Source organism: Wyeomyia smithii, chromosome 2 (assembly GCF_029784165.1).
Source record: "Wyeomyia smithii strain HCP4-BCI-WySm-NY-G18 chromosome 2, ASM2978416v1, whole genome shotgun sequence".
In the NCBI taxonomy this organism is placed as follows: domain Eukaryota; kingdom Metazoa; phylum Arthropoda; class Insecta; order Diptera; family Culicidae; genus Wyeomyia; species Wyeomyia smithii.
This window is the reverse complement of record NC_073695.1, coordinates 253,917,570-253,933,589: the sequence shown is the minus strand read 5'-3', so window position 1 is coordinate 253,933,589 and position 16,020 is coordinate 253,917,570. Positions and strand designations below refer to the sequence as shown.

The window sequence follows — 16,020 nt, the reverse complement described above, 5'->3', positions numbered from 1 at the left end:
AAAGAAAATTTCGTTCATCCTGAGAAAAATTTTTATTGACACATGTTTATTTTAAAGTTTCTGAAATTTTGTGATGAAGTCGGTAATAGGACACTAAAAAATTAATTCATGTTTTTTTACAAAATCGGCGGCATTGTTCGCTCGAAATTTGGTAGTTATAAATCAGGCATAAAACACTGTTTATTTTTTGATTTCACAAAAAAACTTTTATTGAGCTTAAACCCAAAAACATTTCTTTTTCCTACAACTCATGAACAGCATAAAAGTTTTGAAATTATGTGGCAGTGTTGAGTTATAAAACAAATGTTGTTTGCTTGACAACACTCGTTAAATAAAATATAACTTGAGAAACGTGTTGCAAATCTACATCGGACAGTTTAAGTGGTGCTTAACGTAAACATTCTTAAACACAAAAACAGAAAAACTTCTGATTATACATTGCTTCATAACACAGAAGTTTTCTCTGGAATGGTTCAAATATGCAACGGCTTGCTGCAGGAATTCCATAACCCCATTTAGCATATTTCAACCCAAACCATTGACGTTTGTGTTTGTGGAAATTAGTTCGCAAAGATAAAGGAAATGAAAACGACAACACAGCACATGAAAGTAAAATATTGGAACCGGTACAGTCCGAGTAATTTATGCACTCTCTGTTTGCTTCGGCAAAAGTCGAGCTGACGTTCTCGAAAGTGTCATTCTGTTGCTTGCAGACGAGAGGACAGCCCAGACAGTGAAAGTATTTTTTGATGTAGACCCTGGAGTATGTGAATGTTAAATTTGCTGTGAAAAAATGAGTCAACAATGATATTATGAGTTACAAGTTACTAAATCCCTTATATTGTTATGTAACAAACGGTTAAAAAAAATTGTACCAGTAAACTTGATAACACTCGAAGCTTGGGTTTCGTATAGCCATCACCGCAAAACAAAGAGCAAAACAGATGCTCTATAAAATATTTATGCTTCCAATCAGAACGCAATAAAACTAGGACTGAAACAAGTTCCCAGAATTCTTTATCGTCATTGCTCAACAATGGACCACAGGCCCAGGCAATGACTACTCTGCGATATTCGATCATCCGAGTTGAACTTTTTTTACGACATCTCTCGTTTGTTCTACATTCCTCCTGGTCTTGGTTGCCCGAAGCAGGACCCATTCCTGGTTTTCTGACGCTTCTGGGTGATAAAAAAACTCAGCTCTCCCCGCTCCAGTATGGCAATAAATATGATTTTTAGTTATTGATTTCTGATGGGTCCTTTATTTGCGGTTACGCCCTGTAGCAAAATGGCTGCGCCATAGCCAGTAGCTAGTGACAGTCTCAGTTTTATTGCTCGGACGCAGATTGAAGTAAGCAAGTTGTTTTGATACCAATTCTTCTCGTTTCTTTTAGGGTTTTTCCTTCCCAAACGAGGCTGGTTATCCGCTGGATTCGAATCAGGCTCGGTTCTATCTGATGGAAACGCACTACAGCAGCAGTGTGGAGTTCGGCGAAAGTAACACCAACTCCGTCAAAAGTAAAGTTATGGTGGATAATTCCGGGCTGAAAATCTACTACACAAGTTCGCTCAGGAATCATGATGCGGGAGTTCTGTCTGTGGGAATGGATCCTAATTGGAGACACATCATTCCACCCGGGCAGGAGCACGTTGTTTCCGAGGGGCACTGCGTTGGCGAGTGTACCCAGCGAGCGTTCCCGAGGGAGGGAATCAATATATTCGCTGTTATGATGCGCACTCATAAAATTGGACGACAAATCAAACTACGCCAAATCCGATACCGGGAGGAGTTGCTACCGATAGCGCACGACCGGAACACAGATTACAACTACCAGGAGTACCGAAGATTGAACGCTCCGGTGCGGGTACTTCCGGGGGATCGATTAATTGCCGAGTGCATCTATGACAGCTCGGGAAGGGCCGCCATCACGCTTGGCGGTTTGACCACCCGGGAGGAGACTTGCCTAGTGCTGACGCTGTATTTCCCCCGGCAGAAGGAACTAACGACGTGCCACTCGCTGCCGAGTTTGCCGACGGTGCTGCACTCGCTGGGAATCAACGAATTGGTTCCGTAAGTATTTTTTTTTTTTTTTTCATTCGAGCATAAGTGATGATTAATTAACGCGTTTTTTCTCGTATTTTTTACTCACATGGCAAAACACAGTGGCTCTAATCCAGTCCGAATTGCGTCCCCGGCGGAACTTTCCGGTATGACGCTCGAGACGCGACTCATCTCTTACGACTGGCGGAACAACTTCAAAAGTTTCCAGTACGTAACGCGCAAAGGATCCTTCAAGCCACTCTGCTGGAGTGCGAAAAATCAACCGCTAGCGGTAAGTGCCTATTTACAGTTGCCTCAATACCCTTTATATACCTGGAGAATGCTGATTGTGGCCCACGTTTACGCGACTGTCAGGCCCGTAACCTGAAGCGGAAGCTAACTTCGTCGGATCTCGGATGAGAAGGGGGTTGGAGACGGTGGGAGCAAATCCCATTTACATTCAACACGGCAACTGTATCGTATTTATTGGGGAACCGGTAATGAAAGACCCGACGGCTCCGGCGCACGATTCCCAGGAGAACGATTGATGATGTTTCACGTCGGGTGTGTTTTTCTTGATTGCAAATTTTGCATCCTGTCTCCTGGTTTCCTGGGGAAAATGTCTATTGCTACTGATTTCGGCTGGTCCTTTGATCCCGAAAGGAATGGGTAGAAATGCCTGCCCATCCTTTCTCTGTTCTTCTCTTGACTTGCTTGTGGAATTTGCTGCAATCAAATGGGATTTTTTCACATAAATTATGTTTCTTGTTTCGAATCTATTAAGAACCTGCGAAAAGGTTTTGACATTCAATTCTCTCCATCAAATTAAATTGCATAAAGTCAAAAACTATTATTTTTATTACCATTAAACAGTGCTGACATGTTCTACTTATCGTTAACTATCACAAAATACACCAAATAAAATTTGAAATCTCGGCAGACAGTTTCAGCCACATCTATTCACAGTATAATTGAACTATTTATTTTGACTCCAATCCTGTTTTAAAACCAATCAAAACAATAACACTCGCTTTGACTTCCAAACAAACAACCGCTACAGAGCGCAGAGTTTTCTGCTCAAAACGTACGAAATCGAACAGCCCGCTCCCTTGTTTGCGCAAGCACTCCAGTGGCAATAATTGCATGTTGAATCAAGCAAATTGCCCGCCATAAATAAATTAAGTGCGACCAGCAACGCTTCCGGTGGAGATTGTATAAAATTTATTCATCCGCAAATGAATCTTCCTACCGGTAGACCGCAGCACTGTGTGCGAAACCTACTGCCAGATGCCAACATGGGAGAAACGAAACGATATTTTCACCCAAGATCCGGTAGAATCCTTGGAGCGTTCGAGCTCGAACCAACCCAGCTGTACATTCACACATTTAAACACACATACACACGCATGCACATATACACAAACACACGCAGCCACTTTTGTATCGAAGAAGTTTCTCATTCGGCGGTTTTCCCAGTGCCGTATGTTTCCAGCCACACTCACTGCCACTGTGTAAATCGATATTGGAAAATGCTAATTTTCGACTGGAAATAAATTCTATTGATAAAGCACTTGAAGTCAGCCACTAAATATTTCAAAAGTGAATCCCATTTATATATGCTATTTATGGGCTCGGCTCGTTCGGGCTGTCTACTTGTTAGCCTCGTAGAGTTTCCGTTTCTCCCATTGGACTGTACAATAGTCTTTCGGGATTTTCCGTGTGGATGGACTCTTGAATCCTATGGGCCTTTTTGTTGGAGGGCTCGTAGAGCCTAGAATCAGGAAAGTCTGACGTACATTCTTATCGGTATAGCATTTCAAGTTGGGAAGGTTATAAATATCTCAACGTTATTCTTAGACCGATTGATCGATACTTTCCATTGAAATTTTCAAGATTGCATCAATCCTCAAGTTTATTATCAATGAACCAACAAATTCATCTGTTTGGTACTCTATCAGGCCGCGATAAATTCAGAGCACAATCGAGTGATTTTCCACCGCCGCTGCTGGTTTGCTGCGGAGTGTGCACTCGGTACTGCATGCCCTGATGGTGCGGTACAAACTTTTCGCATAAATATCTAGTTCGATTAAACTTTCGAGCGTTATTGTTTCGCGATGGCTTTGCGGCCACCTCAACTGTAGAGTGCTTTTCGGTTAACAAAACTTAGTCTGCTCGTGATGGCGACAGGAAGGACGAACGAAGCGATTCAGTGCAAATTACGCTGCAAAATGTTATTAGATACAACAAGCGTTAAATTTGAAGTAATACAATATCATCGACTGAAGGTCAATATTTTATGATTCAAAATAAAATTATCACTAACCACAACTGTTCGGACGCTGATTTATATATACACAATACTGCTGTACCAAAGACCGTACGCGAAAAAAATGCAACAAACAAAAAATAAAAAAGTATGTTAGGTCGAATATTTTTTTAATTTTTAAGGCATGAATAAACTTATACAAAATTCCCGCACCTTGTACTCAACACTTCCCGTTAAATCCTGCGCAACCCTTGAACACTCTTACGATACCAGCCACTCGCGGTACAGTTTACTAAAGCGAAATTTGGTCACCGTTTACTTATCGTTCCTTACCTTGAAGACATGACTGTACATCATTGTCTGCTGGATGAACCGGATGGAGAAATTGACTTTGTTAACCAAGTCGCAAATCGAAAGGCTTGAAGTAATCTCTTACCTTTCTTATCTTCACGGGGTGGGTCTACATAAGTGACCTATTCCAAACTGTGCTTTACGCAGGATTCGACGCTCGAAGATTCCAAGTAGCCAGTTTCCTTCCTCAATCAACGATCATGGCTGTAAAGCGTGCGGACACGCAGGCTATGGCTGGCTACGTAAATAGTTAAAAGGTTCTGCTACTGCCCGCTCTTCGTCTTATTACTATGCAGTTAATATCACTATTAGTCCCAAGGCAATGTTAAACAGCAGGTTTAAGAGCCCGATACCTGAGGAACGGGTTCAAAATTACGCTTGCTATCCTGAAGAGTGCTATATAACCATCGAATGTTACAGAAATCATCTAAATAAATTTTGTTGGAACACCGTACTCAGATACGAGTTGATAAAACTCGTTCCTCTTAATTGCATCGTACACCGCCTTAAAATATATAAACAAATGATGAGTCTGCAAATTGCAATTGAGACGCTGTTACATGCCGCTCAACATTAGAAAATGAGCAAAAGTTCGTACCGCAGTTTATATTATAGATAGTGTTTTTTTCCGAGGTATAAGGGGGACGTTATATACGTTACATCGACTGATATATGGGGTAGCATGCAGAAATTTCAACCAATTTTCATTCCTAAAACAGTACCATACGGACGCTAGGATATGATGGCAAAATACAGACACTCTTTTTTGGAAAATTACTTCTAAGTCTTATCTTTTTTTCCACTCTTCAAAACTCCACTCCTATACTAAGCCAAATGAGCGTGCAAAAAAAAATTTTTGCGAATTTTCTGATTACTCTTGCTGTAAACGCTCAAATGTTAAAAATGTCAAAAATCAGGAAAAAAAAACATCAAAAAGCTCAAAAATCAATGAAGAGGTCAAAAAATGTCATAAATATAAGCAAAAGTTAAAGATGTCAAAAACGTAACATATGTCAGTCGGTCAGTCAATCAGACGAGAGCCGTGGTGGCTCGTGCTGTATCAAGAATTTGTCGCCATGTTGCTCGGTTTTGGGCTGTGTTTCGCCAGTTCCCCAGGCGTCTCATCACCCGCAAGTCTCCTTCGATTTGGTCGAGCCATCGTGCACGCTGCGACCCTCTATTTCTGGTGCAGGTAGGGTTGCTGAAGAGAAGTGATTTCACAGGGTTGCCGTCCGGCATCCTTACGACATGACCGGCCCACCGCAACCTATTAACTTTCGCGAGGTGTGCAATGGGATTCTCTCCAAGCAGCGCGTGCAGTTCGTGGTTCATGCGCCGTCGCCATTCTCCGTCGTCCGTCTATACTCCACCGTAGATAGTCCGCAGCACCTTCCGTTCGAAAACTCCAAGAGCGTTAAGGTCCTCCGCGAGAAGCGTTGTTGTCTCGATCCCGTAGAGGACTACCGGTCTTATCAGGGTTTTGTACAGCGTCAACTTCGTGCGTCGTCGCACTCGATTCGATCGAAGTGTCTTCCGAAGTGAAAAGAAGGCACGATTTCCTGCCTGGATGCGTCTCTGGATCTCTTTGCTGGTATTATTGTCGGCGGTCACCAGTGACCCTAAATACACGAACTCATCGACCACCTCAAGCTCATCACCGTCTACAGAGACTTGAGTTGTAAGGCTGATGTTGTTCTCCTTGGAGCCTCTCGCTCGCATGTATTCTGTTTTCGACGCATTTATCCTCAGTCCGATACGTCCAGCTTCGGCTGTCAGTCGGGCGTAAGTTTCCTCCGCCGTCGCAAAGTTACGTGATATGATGTCGAAGTCATCCGCGAAGCCCAGAAGCTGAACAGACCTTGTGAAAATTGTGCCCTTCGTGTCGATGCCCGCCCTCCGGATCACACCCTCAATCGAGTCAGTTTATCCGGAAGTCCGTTGTCGTGCATGATCTGCCATAGCTGTTCTCGATCGACTGTATCATAGGCCGCCGTGAAGTCAATGAAGATGTGATGTGTTGGCACGTTGTACTCGCGACATTTCTGTAAGATCTGTCGGATTCAGAAGATCTGGTCCGTGGTGGTACGGGCTCCCATGAAACCCGCTTGGTACTGACCCACGAATTTCCTGGTTAAATGTGATAGACGACGGAACAGGATCTGTGAGAGTATTTTGTAGGCGGCATTGATAAGCGAGATACCGCGGAAGTTGCGGCACTCCAGCTTGTCGCCCTTCTTGTAGATGGGACAGATGACTCCCTCCATCCACTCGTACGGCAGTTTTTCCTCCTCTCAAATCCTGGAAATGACCCAGTGCAGCGCTCTAGCCAGCGCCTTTCTTCCATGTTTCAAGAGCTCGCTCGGCAGTCCGTCTTTGCCTGCGGCTTTATTGTTTTTCAGCTTCCCGATCTCACAAAGAACTTCGTGAATATCGGGGGCTGGTACTCGGTCATCCGCTGCTGGTGCTCCTAGGTCAGTTCCTGCTCCGCTTCTGTTTACTGTTTCACCCTTCAGGTGTCCATCGAAGTACTTCTTACACCTGTCGACCACCTTGCTGGCATCCGTGAGAAGGTTTCCATCCGCGTCGTTGCACATGTCGGCTTACGGCACATAGCCTCTGCGGGACTGGTTTACCTTCCCATAGAATTTCCGCGTTTCACTGGCACGGTACAGCTGCTCCAGCTCCTCATGCTCGCGATCCTTTTGCTGGCGCTTCTTTCGGCTGAGAATCGTGGTCATGTCGTTCCGTGCCCGTTTGTAATTGGCCTTGTTCTCTCTCGTTGACTTGCCCAGGTATATCGCCCAGGTCCGGTTCTTCTCATTCACCGCTGCCTCGCACTGCCCGTCATACCAGTCGTTTCTGCCACTCGGTGCTTCCACTCCTAGTGTCGCCGTTGCGATCTCCACGATAGCTATGCGAATGCTGCACCAGCCGTCTTCGAGAGGCAATGCGCCCAGCCCCTCCGCCATGGGTAGCACCGCTTCAAGCTGTAACGCGTATTCCTCCGCAGCCTGGGAGTTCCGGAGCTGCTGTTGACGCATCTCTGGCCGTTGTCGTTCATCACGGTGTGCAGGATATGCGGGCCGGTCACCGGCTTGTACATTTCTTTCCTACCGATCTGCGCGTTCATATCCCCGATGACGATCTTGATGTCTCTACGCGAGCAGCTATCGTAGAGTTTCTCCAGCTGTGCGTAGAACTCTTCGTTCTCTACATCGGGTCTTTCTTCGTGAGGGCAGTGCACATTGAGGATAGTGTGGTTGTAGAACCGGCCTTTTATTCTCAACAAACACAACCTGTCGCTGATCGCCTGCCACTTGATCACACGACTTTGCATCCTGCCCAGCACTATAAAGCCGGTACCCAGCTCATTGGTTGTGCCGCCGCTCTGGTAGTACTGTGCGCTGCGGCCACAAATTCTCCGTACCTTCTCTCCTTCCCGGCAATGCTTCTTGAGCGCAACGATGTCGAAGTGGCGTTGTTCTATCTGAAACAGTAAAATCCTGTCGCCTCCCGGGTTGTTCAGCGATCTACGGTTCCACGTACCAAGCTTCCAATCGTCGTCCTCATTTCGTCGCCTAGGTCGTTGCCAATTGTTCCGGTCCGTACTCAATTCTTTATTGTTCGAAGTATTTTAATGTTTCGGCATGCTGCCTTACTAAATGTTTTAAAACTCTCTTAAAAAATGCCCAAATCGTTCCAAAACTGTCTCAAGGGTGTCTCATATATGATTTTCAAATTTAAAATTATCTCATAGGTGTCTCACAAATGTTTTAAGAGTGTTTCAAGAATATTTCAAAAAGGTTTCATAAATGTCTCAAATATGCATCAAAATTGTTTCAATAGGGGTAAAACATGTGTCGAAAAATTCTAAAAATTGTTTCAAAACCTTCTCAGCAACGTCTATAAAATGTCTTAAAAATATTTAAAAAATGTTTTAGAAATGTTTCTAAAGTGGTCATAAAAAGGCCTCAAACAAGTTTCCAAAATGTTCAGATATGTCCAGAAAATATCTCAAAAATAATTGAAGAAGGGCAACAAAATAATTCAAAAACATCACAAATATCATAAAAATGTTTTGAAAATGACTCAGAGATAACTCAAAATGTATTAAAAAGGTTTCAACACTTGGTCAGAAATATCTGAAAAATGTTTCTAAAATATTTAAAAACTGTTCCAAAAATGTCTCGCAGTTGTCTCAAATATATTTCAAAAGGGTGTCGAAAAATGTGTAAGATATTCCAAATATATGTTTCAGACGTGTTTCAAAAATATCTGGAAATGTCTCAAATGTATCTGAAAAAGGTATCAAAAATGTCTCGAATATGTATTATAACTATTCCGGAAATGTCCAGAAATCATTCACTAAAACTGTTTCAAAAATGTCCGAAAAGTATTTCAAAAAGGTCTCATGTTGCACAAAGGTCTCAAAAACACAAAGAATGTCTGAATCTCGAAAGTATCTGAAAAATATCTTCGAAATGTTTCAGAAGTGCTTTAAAAATATCTCAAAAGGTCTCAAATATATTTCAAAAAGGTATTACGAATGTCTCGAAAATGTTTCAAAACTGTGCCTGAAGTGTCTTTAAAATGTCCTGAAAATGTTTCAAAAGTGTGGCAAAAATAGCTCAAAAAGGTCTCATGTTTCACAAAGTACTGTAAAAGTCTTAATAATTTTTCGGAAGTGTTGCAAAAATATCTCAGAGAAATCTCTTGTTTTACAAAGATTTCATACTTACTTTACTTTACTTTTACGGCGACAGACCGATTATCGTTCCAATGCCGAATCCAGAATACGTCGCCATGTCACTCGGTCTTGGGCTGCTATCCTCCAATCTCCCCTAACACCCATTTCGCGGGCATCCTCGTCGACAGCAAACATCCAACGGGTGCGAGGCCTACCTCGAAGTCGACGGCCTCTATCGGGATTTCTGCTAAATATAGTCTTCGCTGGTCGTTCTTCCGGTATTCTAGCTACATGCCCAGCCCATTGCAACCTGCCGTGATTCATCCGCCTAACTATATCCGCCGATTTGTATGCCTTGTACACTTCATGGTTCATGCGTCTGCGCCAAACACCATTTTCTAGTTTGCCGCCAAGGATTGAACGCAAAACCTACGCTCAAAAACACCAAGAGCTCGCCGATCGGCCTCTTTCAACGTCCATGCTCCATGGCCGTAAAGAGCCACGTGAAGAATTTATGATTTGTAGAGTGTTTGCAGCGGCTATCCGCTTTTTTATCTCACGGCTAACCTCGTTGTCACATGTCATTATTGTACCCAGGTAAATAAATTCGTCGACTACTTCAAAAGTTTCCCCATCTAACACCACCTCAGCACCAACATCCGTCGGATTACCACGCTCTCTACCAGCTACCATGTATTTCGTTTTGGCAGAGTTAATGATGAGCCCGACTCTCGCAGCTTCCCTCCCGAGAGGTCCGAAGGACTCTTCTACAGCTCTACGGTTGATACCAATGAAGTCAGTATTGTCCGCAAAACCGAGAAGCATGGCTCTCCGTATGGCACCCTCCAATGCGATGTTGAACAATAAGTTTGACAGCCTGTCTCCCTGCTTCAAACCATCTAACGTCACGAAGGAGTCCGATATCTCACCTGCTATCCTGACGCATGATGTAGAGCCTCCAAGGGTGGCACGTATCAGCCTAACTAGTTTTGTTGGGAAACCATATTCGACCATAATTCGCCATAACTCAGTTCTCTTCACTTTATCGTACGCTGCCTTGAAGTCAACGAACAGATGGTGCGTCTGCATGTTAAATTCTCGACATTTATCGAGGATCAGTCTATGGAACAGAATATGGGAGAGCATGTTGTAAACGGTGTTGAGAAGGGTTATGCCCCGATAATTTCTACGGTCTAGGTGGTGGCCTTTCTTGTAGATTGGGCATGTGAGACCCTCCAACCAGTCCGAAGCACGATACAGCTGTTCGCTCCCGACTTTAAAAAGTTCGGCTGGAATGCCGTCCGTACCAGCTGCCACGCGGTTCCTTAGCTCTTTCACCGCTTTCTTAACCTCGTCCATGGATGGTGGGTCCACAGCTTTGCCATCATCCTCAATCACCATCCTGCTCCTTTCGACTACGCTGTTTTCTTCACCATTCAACAGCACACTAAAGTGTTCCTTCCAATGCCTGGCCACTTCCGTTCTACCGGTAATCAGGTTCCCCTCCCTATCGTTGCACATGACAGGGGACAAAGGTCTCATAAATGCCTCAAAAAATTTCGAAATATCGCAAAGTTTTCTTCAAAGTGATTCAAAAATATTTAATTTTTTCAAGAAATGTTACAAATGGGTTTCAGAAATGTCTAGAAAATGTTTCGAATATGCATCAAAACTGATTAAAAAAACTCTCTAATATCCTTTGAAAATTACATAAAACTGCTTCAAAGCTCTCTCAGAAATGTCTATAAAATTCCTCTTAACTGTTCCAAAACTGTCCTAGAAATGTTTCAAAAACGTCTCAAAAATGTCTCAAAAATGATTCTGAAGTATTTAAAATATGTCTCAAAAAATCTCAAATATGTTGCAACCCGTGTCGTCGACAGTCATTGACAAATGGCATTCCGAAATGACGATTCATTAAACAATCTTGCCGGTTCAACTTTTGCAGCTTTTCAGGGCCCTAAATCACATAATTAAAGTAGTTTATATTTTTCTACCATTTGTCTCAGTTATTTTTCGGGTAGTGCCAAAACTAGATTCGGATACCATTATCTTACTTTTTTCTTAGACGGCTGAGCTCCGTTGAATAACTTGTGGCGTCCATCGGATATCTGCAACAGCTTCTGTGCTTCCTCGTTAGCTTACAGTTTTAGTCCTTGAATGGTGTGCTAGTCGTAACTTCAGATCGTCGATTTCTTCTCCGTCGTTGCTTGGGCTTCTTACGTTGTGGAATAGGTACAGGTGAGGTACAATAGGTGTCAGCTCTCCTCGCCCAGCCAAGCTTATATTCTTGCAAATGGGGGAGGATCGTGTAAAGACCGTTTGTTACTGTATCTTTAAGTAACTTTTACACTCTTGATATCACATTAAAAAAATTTCAAATAAGTTGATCTAACGCTAAGATAAACTTATTTTAGTATTGTAGGTGAATTGAGGCCAAATTGACATGTTGCTGACTTTTCACGTGGATCAGACTACCAATCGATTCCTCCACTTATAGATATTAGCGCATTATCAATAATGCTCATATATATTCGATATTACTTCGCTTTGTGAATTACACTAAAACCATACCAAAACCGTTTTCGCAGGATCACCGTTTAGAGCGCAGTGATAGGTAAGAAATAGCTAATATGTGGACAAACTCTTAGAATTGTGATTTTATTTTTCCTGTGTGGACTCATCACTGCGACCAGAGATTAGGTCTATTGTGATATTGCCCAGGTGTTTTCTGTACTCCGCACTTCATATTACTGGCAGTATCACTATTGAAGTAAGTGATACGCTGATCATTCATATCCGTGCTTGTGTGTAAGTTCTTACCTTTCCGTTTTAAGTTTACCGCTCTACTATACCGAGCGCCTTTGTCAATCCTAACAATATCGCATAGTTACAATTCCCTGTAGAGAACTTTCATACGTTTCTCAAAACCAGTTTTATTATAATAGGGACTTATTTTTATTAGAAGGAGAGCCGAGGGATACTGTAGAATTCAGATTGAAGGAAGGGTACGTGGTGGGGAGCCTGAGAATAAACCCATGCTGAAGTCCTTTGGCAACCAAATGGCCTGATTCTACTAAGATTCGAACCCACGACCACTCGCTTACCAAAGCGGACTCTGTAACCTTGTGGCTACGGAGCTCCCATTAGAATTGTGATATTTGGCTTTGAAACAGAATGGCGTCGAAAATAATCGAAAATTTCCAATTTCTCAGAAATACAAAATGGCGCCAATGATGCCCCTTAAGATGAAATGTGTTCAAGCTCGGGGAAATTTGTTTTTGCGTCAAAATAGATAAAAACATCATAGATAGAATCCAAGGCAAAAAAAATTGTTGCCCTGTGTTATCAATCAATTCTTTGTTCGGATGATAACAGTAGATAACCTAAGTAACACTAGCACCACCTGCTGCCGTGTTCGCGCTGCGCCCTGTATTCCGACAACAGCGCTACCGTACGGGCATGTGTCAAATTGGGAACTATGAAAAATGTATAAGATAGCATGACAGCGCCGCAGACGGCGTTGTCGCGCGACGACTGTTATTTTAATGAAAATTTGAAATGATCGTTTTTTGTGGCGATGGAGCTTGGATCCAGTGTTACGTCTGTTAGTCTGTGATGACACAATTTGTTTTTTCCTTTCTCAAAAATTCAAAATGGCGCCACTGTTGCCCCTAAAGGTGAAATATTTGTTCAGACTCGGGAAAATTTGTTCTTGCGTCAAAATACATAAAAAAATCATACATAGAAGCCACGGCAGAAAAAAAGTAAATTTTTGTTGCACTGTGTAGGCTCTTGAATATTCCTGTTGCTTGGTAAAACCGATTTTAATCTTCAGTCTATTAGACAGTACCTGCACCTTTCGTGATGCCGAGACTTTTTGCAATAGAGTTTGTTACCTATACACAGTGCAACGAAACTTGACTTTTATTCTGCCTTGATTTACATATATATATATATATATATATATATATATATATATATATATATATATATATATATATATATATATATATATATATATATATATATATATATATATATATATATATATATATATATATATATATATATATATATATATATATATATATATATATATATATATATATATATATATATATATATTTTTTTTTTTTTTTTTTTTTTGTGTATTTTTATGCAAAACCAAATTTCACTGAGTTTAAATAGATTTCAACTTAAGGGGCAACAATGGCGCCATATTGAATTTTTGAGAAATCGGAAATTTTCGATGTTTTTTCAATGCCATTTTGTATTAGGACCAAATATAAAAATTCTAAGAGTTTGTCCATATATTAGTATCTTCTTACCCATCTTTTAAAAGAAACAGATTTTAAATCGGACAAAAAACTGAGCTCAAAACAGTGATTTTACGAAAACGGTTTTGGCATGGTTTTGGTATATTTCACAAGGCGAAATAATATCGAGTATATATAAGCATTAATGGTAATGTGCTAATATCTAAAAAGGGTAGTCAAATTTTATCTTATTTTGAGTAAAAAAGGCTCAGGAATCAATTGGTAGGTGTTTGATCCACGTAAAATGTCAGCAGCATATCAATTTTGCCCCAATTCTCCTACACTACTAAAAAAGGTTCTTCTCGACGTTAGATTAACTTATTTGAAATCTGTTTAATGTATTATTAAAAGTGTAAACGATACATAAAGATACCACTACAATTTGTCTCTACATGATCCTCCCCCTTTTGCGGCGAGGGAGTTACATTTATGGCCAGGACCTCTCAAAACATAAAAATCTCGCTTCAGCTATGAGACAGAATCATCGCGTCTTCGATAAAGTCAAATGCGACCCCCTCCCCGCAAAAAGGATAGGATCATGTGAAGACCAATTGTTATTGTATCTTTGAGTATCGCTTACCCTCTTGATATTACTTTAAACAGATTTCAAATAAGTTTATTAAACGTCGAGATAAACCTATTTAAGTATTGAAGGAGAATCGGGGCAAAATCGACATGTTGCTGATATTTTACGTAGATCAAACACCTACCAATCGATTTCTGAGACTTTTTTACTAAATATAAGATATAATTTGACTACTACTTTTAGATATTAGCGCATTACCATTGAGGCTCAGACATACTCGATATTATTTTGCTTTGTGGAATATACTATTTTAATGCCAAACCGGTTTCGTAGAATCACCGTTTTGAGTTCATTTTTTATCCGATTTAGGGTCTGTTTTTGAAAGATGGGTAAGACGATGCTAATATGTGGTCAAACTCTTAAAATTTTGATATTTGGTCTTAAAACAAAATGGCGTCGAAGAAAACTCAAAATTTTCCGATTTCTCAAAAAATTCAAAATGGTGCCATTGTTGCCCCTTAAGATGAAATTTATTCAAACTCGTGGAATTTTATTTTCGCATCAAACTTCATCAAAATAACATACATAGTAGCCAAGGAAAAAAATTGTTGCACTGTGTTATAGAGTGAACCTAGATTACATTGAATGGCATTTGACCATTGTAAGTTCTTCTCTAAAACTCGGCGGATGATTTGAAAACAACTACTGCAAATTATTATCGGCTCTAAAAATCCCATTTCCGGAAGTACTTTGACTGAATGGAATTTGACAATTTTTGACTACTTTTCAAAACGGAGCTTAAGCAGGTATTAGACGAAGCAAACATTTGCTATTTTTAGTACGAATTTTATTTGCACAAAATAAAATCCGTACCAAAAATAGCAAATATTTGCTTCGTCTAATACCTGCTTTAGAGTTGGTTTTCGACCTCCAGATAATCTCATATTAGATTATATTCCACCATCTTGGAGAGACACTCATAGTAAATGGTTTATGACCTTTTAAACTGACGCCGATCTTGGGTTTTAAACGCGCCTGAAGTTGATTTTCGCATCATCCCGTTTCCTAAAATAATCATATATCTGAAACCGGCATCCACTAGCTTGAATTGTAAAATGGCACCTGAAGTACGATTTTGGTATCTGGACAGCATCTCGGTTCTAACAATACACACATTGGGTGGAATTTGGCTATTTTAAAATCGAATACACCTCGAATAACGAAGTGATTAATGTCAACAATAACAAGTGCGTGACAAAGTTTGACTTTCTGTTCTAGAAATTTTTTAATTAAAATGAATAAATGAATGATCTATAGTTTTTTTTTCTCATTTTAGCAAGGTTTTTCAAAAATGCATGATTTTTTACGATGATTTTCAGAATAACACGTTTTTTACGCAAGTTTCAGAACAATGCGTTTTACCTTTAAGCTGTTTTTTTAGCACAGTCCGCATCCCTCGTGCAAAAATACTTTACTGTATTACTGATTTATAAAAACCTTTTAAGCAAGCTGTGTAACAATACAAAATAAAAACCATATATATTCAATGATTATATAGTATACATAACGCCGCTTCGTGAAAGAAAAAATTGGGTTGCTATTGAAAATATAATAAAAAGTGGGTAAATTTGGGTGAAGTAATAATAAAACTAGGTATAAATGAATTAAAATGAAGACAAAGAAAATATATTAAAACTTTTCAGTGAAAACTAGAGTAATATAATGATAAAGACAAATTCAAAGCTCAAAAGATGATAGATTTTAGGCGCAAATTTTCAAACGGAGAATTCTCATTCTAGGCCTAGGTTTCTCAGCATACTCTAACAGAAT

The 16,020-nt window shown here is 40.6% G+C and overlaps 1 protein-coding gene across 2 annotated transcripts in view; it reads left to right on the top strand.

Moving 5' to 3' along the window:
• Positions 1 to 16,020, top strand: part of LOC129720822 (MOXD1 homolog 2-like) — a 429,441-nt gene that overhangs the window by 408,943 nt on the left and 4,478 nt on the right. For both annotated transcript variants that reach the window (XM_055672629.1, XM_055672630.1), the window contains 2 exons: positions 1,395 to 2,071; positions 2,165 to 2,333. In XM_055672629.1, the coding sequence (XP_055528604.1) occupies positions 1,395 to 2,071; positions 2,165 to 2,333 (846 nt within the window). The remainder of the gene's footprint in view (positions 1 to 1,394; positions 2,072 to 2,164; positions 2,334 to 16,020) is intronic.